Here is a 13,152-nt window from a genome sequence, read left to right as displayed (position 1 = left end):
ACTAAATTTGATATTAAATTAGAAAAAATAAGGATAATTCAGGAAATAATGCAGAAATGGCAAAATCGATGGGATAGCTCAGACAAGGGTCGTCAGACATATCAGTTTTTACCAAAGGTTGATATGGTAAATAAGAAGAAGGTTTGGCTGCAATTCGGTTTGCATGCCACCTTTTTATTGACTGGTCATGGACTCTCTCTGAGATTATATCAACTTGGGTTGAGAGATGATGGCTTATGTAGCTGTGGGCAATATGAGACTTCAGAGCATATCATGTTGTATTGTGTAAATTATACACAATATTGATTAGAACTAAGTTTGTCTTTAGGAACTTTGGAGAGAGAGACCTTTCATATCATGTTCACAGAAAAAAGAATGTTTGCGTATTTTAATAAATATGTGGAAAAGGTTTTTATTAAAAGGAATATGTTAGATAGTAGAAGCCTACCTCCTCGAGGAAGGGATGGAACTCTCCTCATTAATATCTATAGATAAATCAAGATTAATCAAGATAGATTTTTCTAATGAGAGGCTAAGTGGCAAATTTATATATATATATTGAATGTTCAAGTTATGTTACTTGTTGCGTTACTTTTATTTATTAATTAATTGAATTCTATAAGACTCTGAAACAATGTTCCCTTTAAGACATAAACCATGGATAGGCTTAGGCCCAGGGAATGGTGTGTTTAAAGGAGGTTTAAATGAATATCCTTTTTGTTTATTTGAATCCTGTAAAAACAGTCTGTTAAGAAACACAGACCATGCTGAGAAATTCTACCCCACGGGCCTTGCAAATTCTCTCTCTCTCTTTCTCCAGGGCCAAATTGATCAATAAGGCTCTCATCATGCCTTGGCAAAGGTGCGCACACACACACACACACCCACGCTTTCAATTTCAGTCCCATTTTGCATCTTTTTCTCAAAGTTGCCCTATAGCTGTTAAGTAAATCCTCATATCGCCTATTTCTTGACATCAGTATTGACAATATCAGTAACATCAGTGTACAGCAATATCATCTTTTGTGTCCTTGGAAGGTGATCATCATTATTTTATTCATTTTTGCACCTGGCAAGCATAACCTACTCCTTTTCCATCTATCCTTTTGGTACAATGTGTTTCCCTGACAGTAGAGTCAATGACAATTAGCTACTTACTGTGGCATCAATGGCAGACAACACAGCAACATCACCAAAAGTAGAACACTTTTATTGATGCTGCTGTGTTGTCTTTTGAACAAATGTAAGCTCTGGCATTGAGCAAGGCAGCTGAGTGCTTGATGGATCCCTTGTTTTAGGTTCTTCAAGGACATCCATCTTGTTCTTCAAGCACTCATATTCATCCATCAGAATACTGAATTTCTGTTTAATCTCCTCACATTCTTTGCAGTCAAAATATTCAAAGGCATTGCCTTTGGTTGTATCATGTCCTGCTATAAAAGACTTCATAAACACGAAATAGCAAAGGTTCATTATAAAGGCCTGCTTCGTAGGACTGCCCTCAGCAGCTATGCCAGAGCATTCCCATTATTTTGAGCTCTCTGTTTAACTGCTCTATTCTGAGACATGATTTCAGCATAAATTTTACTTAAAAATGTCACACTAAGAGAATTATTAAGTGTAATAATAATGCTACACTATTTCCAGGTTATGTAGCACTAGCATGAATTATGCTGTAAAATTATCTTAGATATTATATTGTATAATTATGTCGTCAAATCATGTTCATATTGATATAAATTTCTAGTTTACAACATAATGCATATACGTCTAATTAACTATGCTCCTATGATGTTACATAAAAGAATATTAAATAGCATTTATATCAGCCTTACATGTTTGCACAGAAGAATCCCTTTTCTTTTCACTCATTTTAAGCACTTTCCAAGGCCAAGTCAAAAACAGTCTCACTGAATTTATTACATAAATGCAAATAATAACTGTACTATTAGCCACATGGTGCAAGGAAGCCCTGGGCTTTTGCTGCACTGGAAAAATAAAAAAATAAAAATAGAATGAACCACCTGTTTTATTCCTTCCTCACATAGTTATCTATCCAGCTGAGTTTCTAATTTCTCCAAGCTGTCAGCCTTAACCACTCATGGAGGCAATTTATTTCAATTATTAACAACTAAAACTAGCTAAAACAAAACTTCCTTGCAATCCAATCTAAACCCCTCCTTCCTCCCTTATAATTTGAAATTATATCCTCTAGTTCTGTAATCTTTTATAACAATAAAAATTTCACTCTCCTTCATATTATTTTCATCTCTCAGAGCCTCATCATACACTACATTCATCTCTTTTAACTTTTTCTGATGCATTTAAGCCCCATCTGAGACAATAACGAATCACGTATCGCTGTTCAGTCTGTATGTCTGACGTGATACTTGCTTCAAAATGATCATCAGTGACGCGCAGCATAAAAAAACTCTTCATGCAACACTAGCTCGACAAGTACTGGCATGTACTTGTACATGCCAGTACACAGAATCTGCTCCGTAGCGATCAGGGACAGCACCTCTAGTGGCAGTTATGAAAAGTTTGCACAGTAAACATAAAATCTTGCACCAGTATGCAAATTAAATGATCACCCCTTTTACTTCCTTATTTCCTATTATTGCTAATACTAATTCCAACTTTACCAATTAAAAAAAAAAAAAACAAAAACACCAACAAACCAGGAAAACTCATTCAAGGTGATCACATTACTCTTTAGACAGCTCATACACCTCCTTTTCTGTTGAAATTTGGTCAGACCAAATTCATTGGAAAAATTCAAATTCCGAACATTCACATTTCAAATTCCAATTGCAGACATTTGAATTAAAATTTCAATATACCAAATTTAGACTGTATGCATGTGATCACATTAACAAGTTCTACTGTATTTATATATCAGTACTATTCTTATGTGGCGCATCCGTAGCCAGGTGGGCAGGAGCAGCAGTGCGTAGCACACGCTTCTTGATCGAGACCAGGGTTCGAGCCCGTGAACACCAAATACGGAGGATGCAGAAAGGTCAGGGAATGACCACCACATATCCCGGGAGCAATATGGCCTTGGTTGCTAATGTTCCAAATAACAACAACAACAACAACAACTATTCTTATGTCACCACTCAAAAAAAGTAAACTATTCAAAACAGTTTCTACAAAAAATTATGTTTTCAAATGTTATTTTCTCTTTTGAGGGAAAACATAAAGCTGAAGCATATCAAATAAATATTGCCAGTTATTGTCCTTTCAGCAAACATAAATGGGTCTAGCAAGCGATTGTGCATTAGTCCACACCACATGTTTATTTTAGAAGTATAACGACTGTTTACCAGTATAACTACATACTGGTAAACTTCATTTGGTTGCTGTGACCCCCAAATTCTGTAATTGTGATGATTAACTCACCCATTTATGTGGAATGTTGCTTTTTCACTAAACAAAATGCATTTTAATTAACTTTCATCATTGTCCATCTATTTAACATGCACTAGCAAATTCAGTACATCTGGGGTGGTCTTCAGGTTTGATTTCGTGTTTGAGTTGAATCTTGTATGCATGCATTCTTAGTCATTTATGAAGCACATTCTGAATGGCGGTCTTTGGAATGCCAAGCTCCAGACTGCAAAGAGTGATGGATTTCTTCGGACTATATAAGCAAGAGTGTCTGAAGTGCTCCACATTCTCTTCAGACGTTGGTGGTCGGCCTGGAGATTTCTTAATGCCTACACTGCCAGTTTTTCTAAACTGATTGAACCAATGTATTATAGTCTTGTCTGTTGGTGCCTCTTGTCTGTAAGTACGTTGGTATTGAAGTTGCACTGTTATGGCAGATTTAAATTCAGCATACCCAGACACTATGCTTTCTGTTGCACGGTCACCATCTTACTGACACTGACTGAGGCGGTGTGTGTTGGAGTCATTCTGCCCACACTCACGGCACAGCTAAGGTCATTATTGAGGTGTCAAATAAAACTTAGTGTGTTATCACACTGTTTGCTGCTATTTAGCAGATCACAGCACTCGATCTAATATTTCCAAAGATAATTAAAAGGGAAATCATGGACGCCTTTTTGATGACCCTGTATTATGTCTTAGCATAATTCCTCCAAAAGAAACTAGCTTTCTTCTTGAGAGTGTGCATAATTGGACAACAGGGAGCTTAGGATTTTAACTAGATAAACTAAGTGTTTATAAAGGTTAACAGTTGATTTTAATTTCTGATTTTAGTATAATTTGTTAAGGTGGTCTCTGAAGTCTTCATTAAATTAATTTCATTAATTTATCTTCTTCTTTTGATGCCATCTCCTATTGGAGGTTGGAGGTTGGTGATCACCACACTGTACTTCTCTCCATCTTGGGCGAGATGAAAAAGATCCTCAGCTGATCTGCCAGTCCAGTTGCAGATGATTTTCAGCCATGAAAGTTTCCTCCTCTCTTTCCTCTATTATTACTTGAAGCAATTTATATTTCTCATTTCTAAGGATATGTCCCAGATAGGCAGTTTTCCTTCTCTTCACTAAGCTCAACAATTCACATTTTCTTCCTACTCTTTTCAAGACTTCAATGTTGGTGATTCTGTCTAACCAAAATATTTTTAGCATGCATCCGTAGAGCCATATTTCAAAGGCCTCTGTTTTGTTCATGCTTGATGGTTTCAGCATCTAAGATTCAACTCCGTATAATAGTATGGACCACACATAGCAGCTAACGAATTTCAGTCTGATTGACAGATCTAGAGTTTTGTGACACAACATTGTTCTGTATTTTGTAAAGGCATTTCTTGAAACTTCTATTCTTACTTTCATCTCTGCTTCCGGATCTAGATCAGCATTTAGCCAACTACCAAGTTATTTATAATGAGTCTCTATCTATTGGAGCGCCATTCAATAATAGCTGGACTTGGCTTACTGAAAACTTACTCATAGTCATGTATTTGGGCTTGTTGATATTGATTCTTAAACCCATATCATTACATTTGTCCAAAAGCAATTGAGGGTCTTCTACTGTTTTCTGTGAATATAGCAGTATTGTCAGCTTATCATATGCTATTTATCAGCTGACCATTTATTTTAATTCCTTCTTTCCTTTCCCACAATGCATTTGGGAAAATAACTTCAGAATAGATGTTAAGTAGCATGGGCGAGAGGATGTAACCCTGTGTTACCCCTCTTTTTATATTGATCTCTTCAGTTTCACCCTTTTCAACACTTACAGTGGCTGTTTGATTCCAGTAGATTTCTTTGATGAGTTTGATGTCCTGACCATCATGATCTAGATTTTTTAGTGCTTCTATAAGCTTTATATGTTATACCCAATTGAAAACCTTTTCGAAGTCTATGAAGCAGATGAATGCTGTCTTCTGGCATTCTCTACATTTCTGGAACATGTTCCAACATACCTTAGAGGGGAACGGGTATCCTGTGTGTTACCAGACACTCAGTCTAAAACACTGATGGAGCCAATATCTTTCTATTACAGAAGATTTAGTAAAAGTCCGGTTGGCCTGCCTCCCTAAAATCCACTCATGCACACCTCGATGGTAAGCCCTGTAGTGGTTCTCTTCAAGATGCCTGTTCAGCGTGAAGAGGAAAAGATCAAACCCTCCAGCATATGACAGCACGACAAAACAAATAGCCCTCAGTCGCCAGCGGTTTTCAATCCCCCTCTTACGGCAGCGAGAGGATCAGAGTGGAAGCAGAGGGTGCTAAGAATCTCTGGGTACAACCAGGCTGCCATGCATGGAAACTGAACTTGGCCTGTTACAACGTAAAATCACTCATCGGTGAAGACAGGATATTAGAACTGAAAAAGGAATTAGAAAATGTGAATTGGAATATCATCGGTTTGGCTGAAACAAGAAGAAGAAATGAATCACTTATAAGTTTATCAAGTGGAAATCTGCTGTACGCCAATGGAAACAGTGAAAGGAGTGAAGGTGGAGTTGGGTTTCTGGTCCATAAACATTTAAAAAACAACATTTTGGAATTCAAAAGTACATCACCAAGGGTATCAAGACTGATACTCAAGATTTCTAAGAGGTACAAGCTAAAGGTTATAATGATTTATGCACCAACATTGAGCCATGATGATGAAGAGGTTGAAGAAATGTACACCGAAATTGAGTGTCTTCTTGATGAGCAGAAAACCCACTACACTATTATTATGGGGGACTTCAATGTTAAGGTTGGAAAAAGACAAAACAGCTCAGAAAGGGGAACTATAGTAAATTTTGGAATTGGTGAAAGAAATGAAAGAGGCGAAAGTCTTGGGAATTTGCAGAATCTTAAGGATTGTCAGTAATGAACACTTTTTTCAAGAAAAGAGTGAACAGAAAGTGGACGTGGAAGAGTCCAAATGGATTAACAACTAATGAAATCGACTTCATCCTCACTAACAGAAGATATATTGGGAATGATGTTACTGTCCTGAATAAGGTAAATGTTGGAAGTGATCACAGAATGGTAAGATGTACACTTGATATAGATGTAGGAAAGGAAAGGAAAAAACGGACTCGAGTAAATAATACAAAGGTCTTTGAGATAACAGAAGAGGAGAAAATGCAGTATGTACTGGAACTTAAGAACAAGTTTGAGCTTCTGCAGACTGCTCAGGACCAAGATTTCGATGAGCAATATTACAACTTTCTGAAAGTGATAAACTCCAAGAAACCTATAGGGAAAAAGAAATCCAAAGAAGAAAAAATTAGAATTAGTCAAGAAACACTTGTTATGATGAACCGAAGGCGAAAAATGAAGAGCTGGATAAACACTGACAAGGAAAAAATTGAGTATGCTGAGTTATGCAAAGCCATTAGGAAGAGACTCAGAGAGACATAAGAGGTTTAACAAAAGAAAAGTAGAACAAGCATTAAGGGAAAACAATGGATTTAAATCAGCAGCCATGAGCAGTAATACAGAAAGACAAATGATACTGAAACTGAAGAATAGCGATGGTGTACTTATAAATAGCAGAGAAGCCATAATTCAAATAGCAGAAGACTACTATAGAGAATTATACAAGGAGCGAGGGAATGATGCCAGCAGTGAGGAAGATGGATTGCAAATTAGCAACACATACGACATACCGATAGTCTTCCTGATGAGGTAGAACATGCATTGAAAAAAATGAAGAATCAGAAAGCCCCAGGGGAAGATGAAATTACTGTAGAGTTGTTAAAATTGGGAGGAAGAGACATAACACAAAAACTGGCAAGGCTCTTCACAAAGTGCATTAGAAAAGGTGCGACCCCTAAGCAGTGGAATAATGCAATCATAGTTTTGCTGCACAAGAAAGGAGATAAATCAGAAATTGGAAATTATAGACCAATTAGCTTGTTATCCCATATCTACAAGTTGTTCACAAGGGTCATAACTAACAGATTAGAAAGAATACTTGATGAGAATCAACCGAAAGAGCAAGCTGGCTTTAGGATAGGATTCTCAACTATGGATCACCTTCACGTAATATCACAGCTAATGGAGAAAGAAAATGAATATAAAACACCATTATGCCTGGCATTTGTGGATTATGAAAAGGCATTTGACTCCATACAGCATAAGGCAATGTTTCAGGCACTTGAAAGACAAGGCATAGATACCCCACATATTATGATTTAGGAAATTTAAAATTGAGAAAGGAGTTCGAGAAGGAGACACAATATCTCCGAAGCTGTTTACTTCTGCCCTTGAGGAAGCTTTCAGAAGATTAGACTGGTCGCAGAAAGGAGTCAATGTGAACGGAGAGTACCTAAACCATTTACGATTTGCAGATGACATTGTGGTGATAAGTCACAATCCCAAAGAATTAGAGGAAAATCTTAATCAATTATGCAGAGTTAGTAAGGATTTTGGACTAAAGATGAATATGGCTAAAACAAAAGTAATGATTAACAAGTATGCCACAGAAAGGAATTTAATGATTGAAGGAGCAGTAATTGAAAAGTTGGAGTCATAGTCACTTATCTGGGACAAGTTATTAGCTGTAATAATGATAAATGGCTGAAAGTCAAGAGAAGAATAAATTTTGGATGGATAGCATTCAGGAAATATAGTCACATACTGAAGAGCAATATCCCAGTTTGTCTGAAACGTAAAATAATGAACCAATGTATACTCCCCACCATGACCTATGGAAGTGAAACTTGGGCACTCACTGAAAGAATGGAAGAGAAGCTGAGAATTACCCAGTGAAGAATGGAACAAATTATATTGGGAATCAGACTGTTCGATAAGAAGAGAAAGGCATGGATTAGGCAGCAAACTCAAGTAAAGGACATTCTTATCAAAACTGTAGAACTAAAATGGTCCTGGGCAGGACACATAGCTCTAAGACATTGTGACAGATGGACTAAGAAAATGGTGACAAATCCCTCTCACTGCATTTACCTCTACTCTTTGCAAATTAAGTCACCCAACCAACCATCAATTCTTAAATTATCTTGAAACATTTCATTTAATCAATGATTACCAATATTCCATCAGTGTTGATCCATATATGATCCTGGTTTTCTTCTAGCTCCACGAGGAGCTAGAAGAAAACCAGGAAGACAAAGGGGGAGATGGATAGATGAAAATCATTAGTTTTTGGGTAGTAAATGGATGGCCAGTGGTCAAAACAGAAGGAACTGGAAACTGCCTGGAGAGGCCTTCATCTTGCAGTGGATTGAAAATGGCTGATTATGATGTTCATACCTAGGAGAGCTTCTTGTGTTAGCCTGCTTTGGAATCCCAATTGGGTGTCAGAGATTAATGATTCACATTTTTTGTAAATCCTGTTTTGGATTATCTGTAGCAGCTGCTTCAACATGTGGCTCATCAGACTAATAAGATGAAAATCATTGCATGAGGTATGAGCTTTAGTAGAGGCATACGATGCAGGAAAGCAAGGTTATGCAGCATCAGCCAAAAAAAAAAAAAACCCTCCCATTTCATCCCTCGATTCGTTCCAAATGCATGTCCAGCTCAGTCTTAAATTTATTTAGGCTATTAGCTTCCAAAACAAAAGATGGAAGCCTGTTTCACTAATCAACTACCCACTGGCTAAAGGCAAATTTCTACAATTTGCAGAAGGTGATGTTCTTCTTTGGAAGAGGGATGAATGAGGACTTCAACCAATCGTTGGGTTCCATTTGGATATATTTTATTGAACATTTTAGATCTTTAAGATTTTCTTCATCTAAAAGTTTCACTATTTCAATTGGGGTTTGATCTGGGCCGACTGCCTTGCCACTCCCTGAGCATATTTTACTTCAGACTGTAGAATTTCAAGGCCTTCCTCCATATGTATTTCAACATTTACATCCTGTCTGGCATCATCAAAAAGTATCTTGATGTAAGTTTTCCACTTTTTTTTCTGTTATCTCCTCTTAAAACTAATTGATTCTGGGCATTCTTTATTGTGTATGGCATTCTTCTTTTGCATTTCCTGTTAATTCTTTTAGCTTCTTATGTAAATGGAAATTATCATGTCTTTGTTCTAATTCTTCTATCTCCGGTTGATTTTTCACTATCCACTCATCTTTTGTTTCCTTAATTTTCTTTATAATTTTTTTTGATCTGCTGGTATTTAGTTGGAGCACAATTTTTGAACATCCTTCTTTCATCCATTAGGTGTAGGATCTCTTCTGTCATCACTGCTTTTTTGCAGATTGTTTTTCATCACGTAGAATTTCTTTTCCAGTACTGATAACAATCTTACCAAACTCCTTCCATTTGTCATTTACATCTTCAGCTCTCTCTCTTATTTCCTTTTCTAATTTTTCTCAACCTTGTTTTTGATAGTAGCTGCTAACAAGTTATGATTGGAATCAGAATCTGCACCAGGGTAGGTTTTGCCACCTTTGAGACTATTCCAAAAGCGCTATTTATTAGTACAAAGTCAATTTGATTTTAAACTATAGTCCCTGGTTTGTCTTGGGGGGGATTTCCAAGTATAGAGCTGTCTGGCGGGAAGTTTAAACCATGAATTTGCTATTATCATGTTCTCCTCTTGAGAGAACTGTATGAGCCGATCTCCTTGCTCATTTTATAAACCCAATACAAAATCACCCACAATGTCAGGTACCTTCCCTTTGCTGATTTTGGTGTTAAAGTCTCCCATGATGATATTTACCTCATGTTTTTTGGTGTTACTTGTGATGTCTTTCACTTGCCTGTTTCAATAACATCATCATTCTTATCTGCCGTAGGTGCATATATTTGTATCACATTAACATTAACTGGGTTACCCTGCAGTTGTAGTATAATGATGCGATCCGAGTTTTGAATAAAATTAGCTACTGATTTCTTTAGTGAATCATGGATCATGATTCCCACACCATTTGTGTCCTGTCCCAGAGTAGTATAAGACCATACCATCGCAATGGCAGATTCCAGAGTTAGTCCATCTAGTCTCACTTAAACCAAACATTTTTACTCCACAATGTTTCATTTCCCTAGTCACATCTGCCAGTTTCCCCAATTTATATAAGGGTCTAACGACCATTTTCGTTTTTTTTTCCTAATGAAAGTTTTTGCCATTAATTTATATTAAAGTTAATTTTTTTCTGATAGTGACAAAGAAATGTTATAATGCTTTGTCAATCACTGCCAGGAAATTTATAATTCATAAATGTATCAGTCATATAATTGCAGAATAATGGATTTAAAAGAAAGTAAATAGCTCTCTCTCTCTCTCTCTCTCTCTCTCTCTCTCTCTCTCTCTCTCTCTCTCTCTCTCTCTCTCTCTCTCTCTATTTCTTTTCCTTCTTCGCTGCCCCATATATCAACTGTATTTTTCATGATTCTGTTAACTTCATGTCAGTAATAAAGTATATTCTTAGTTATTATTGTGAATAATCTTTGCTCTTTGTAAATGTTAAAAACATTTTGAATAATAATTGATTAAACGTGCATATAACTTTTTTTGCTTTATACAATTAAACTCAATTGTATGAAGTAATTAATAATTGCTTTTTTTTATATAGTTGAATTAAAAAGATGCCTGTAAGAAAGAAAAAAGAACAAGAAAAAGTGCCAAGGTATTTATTTTTTTTACTTCTTTTTTTTTATGAAAACCCAAGCACCAAAGATATAATAAACTGTAATACTTAGTACCATGCATGTAAAGATGATACTTGTTGATTTAGAATACTTGAATTTTTGTGGACTGTAATTTTGAGAAAATACATGTGAAGGAAAGTTCTTACAGAAAACAGAAGTAGATGGATAAACAAGGAATAGGAAAAGTTGGTTCAGTGAGTTTGGAGTTGGACAGTGATTGGATGTTAGCATTAGCATTTGTAGAGGCATGTGATGCAAGAAAGCAAACTTATAGCATCAGCCAAAAAAAAAAAAAAAAAAAAAAAAAACGCTCCCATTCTTTCCAAGTATCTGTCCAACTCAACCTTAAATTTATTTAGGCTATCAACTTCCACAACAAAGGATGGAAGTCTGTTCCAACAACCACTTACCTGCTGGCAAAAGGCAAACTTCTGCACATCTATCCTACATCTGTCTTTCCTCAGTTTGAATTTATGCCCTCTCAGGTGATTATTCTGAGCAAGAGGAAGAATCCCATCAGTATTGAGCATGCTCAAATCATTCAAAGCTTTATACACCTCAATCAGATCACCTTGCAGGTGCCTAGTCCCCAGACACTGTAATCTGCGGCGCCTCTGTAGCCAGGTGGGAAGGAACAACAGTGCGTAGCACACGCTTCTTGATTAGACCGGGGTTCGAGCCCGTCACCACCAAATACGGAGGATGCGGAAAGGTCAGGGAATGACCACCGCATATTCCCGGAGCAATATGGCCTTAGTTGCTAATGCTCCTAAAAACCAAAACAACAACAAACAACTGTAATCTGCAAAACTTAAGCCTTTCTTCATAATAGCAACCCTTTGTTCCATTCACTAATCTTGTTGCCCTTCTCTGTACTCATTCCAACAGCACTACATCCTTCTAAAATGAAGTCTCCAGACCTGTATACAGTACTCATGGTGTGGTCTGACCATTGCCTTATACAAGGGAATAATCACCTCCTTATCCCTACTAGAAAAATTTCTGTATATCATTGACAAGACACCATGAGCTACTCTTGCAGATCTGTGAGCCTCCATAGCCAGGTGGGAAGGAGCAGCAGTGCGTAGCACACACTTCTTGATTAGACTGGGGTTCGAGTCCGTCATCACCAAATACGGAAGATGCGGAAAGGTCAGAGAATGACCACTGCATATCCCGGAGCAATATGGCCTTAGTTGCTAATGCTCCTAAAAAAACCAAATAACAAAATCTTGCAGACCATCTGCACTGCTCAGAAAACTTCATATCTGCCTGCACAATTACCCCATGTCCTTTTCTTTCTCTACCACTGTCAGTGTAGTACCACAGAGTTGATACGTTACTCTGGGGTTACTGCTTCCCATATGTAGTACTTTACATTTGTCAATGTTAAACTTCATTTGTCACCTCTCAACTTATCTGCTCAACTTTTCTAGATCCTGTTGCAGCAGTGTACTGTTATTAGTGTCCTTAACAACCCTGCCAACCTTCATATCATCTGCAAACTTGGACATTAAGCTTGATATACCATTATCAATATCATTTGTAAATACAGAAAACAACAATGGACCCAACACTGAATCCTGAGAGGCTCCGCTAATAACATTAGTCCACGATGAGCAGTGTCCATTGATTACCACTCTGTCTTCTCCCACTCAGCAATCTCTTTATCCCTAGCAGCAATTTGCCTCCAATGCCACACTGCTCCAATTTGCTCAGCAGTCTTCCATGTGCAACACTATCAAAAGCCTTTCTAAGATCCAAATATATGATATCAGAGTTATTCCCTGCATCCAGTTCCTTTGTGACCACATGATAGTATCCAATCAAATTGGTCAGGCCAGACAAAAGCATGCTGTGTCCGAGCTATAACTGAAGTGTTGTCTAGATGATCCTACAGTGCTTCTTTAACCAGTGCAATGTTGACTGCTTGTGCATATGTAACCATATAATATGTAACATATGCTTGTGCATATGTAACCACTGGGTTGAAATATTGTGTTGTAATTACAGATGCCAATTGATAAGAAGAGTGCCTATGAAAGTAAGAGTGGAGAGACTTTGTGAGTGATGGGTCATTAATTTGACTGTCTCTTTTGAATAGAGTCAAGAA

General features: G+C 37.1%; 1 protein-coding gene across 1 annotated transcript in view; it reads left to right on the top strand.

Annotated features, from left to right (window-relative positions):
- dtr (defective transmitter release) overlaps positions 1–13,152 on the top strand; it is a 675,513-nt gene that overhangs the window by 64,111 nt on the left and 598,250 nt on the right. The window contains exon 2 of the mRNA XM_090385868.1: positions 10,964–11,017. Within this exon, the coding sequence (XP_090241994.1) occupies positions 10,977–11,017 (41 nt within the window). The 5' untranslated portion in view covers positions 10,964–10,976. The remainder of the gene's footprint in view (positions 1–10,963; positions 11,018–13,152) is intronic.

This window comes from Mastigoproctus giganteus, chromosome 12, assembly GCF_048544385.1.
Source record: "Mastigoproctus giganteus isolate SK-2022 chromosome 12, ASM4854438v1, whole genome shotgun sequence".
Taxonomy (NCBI): domain Eukaryota; kingdom Metazoa; phylum Arthropoda; class Arachnida; order Uropygi; family Thelyphonidae; genus Mastigoproctus; species Mastigoproctus giganteus.
This window is presented reverse-complemented; position numbering and strand designations above follow the sequence as displayed.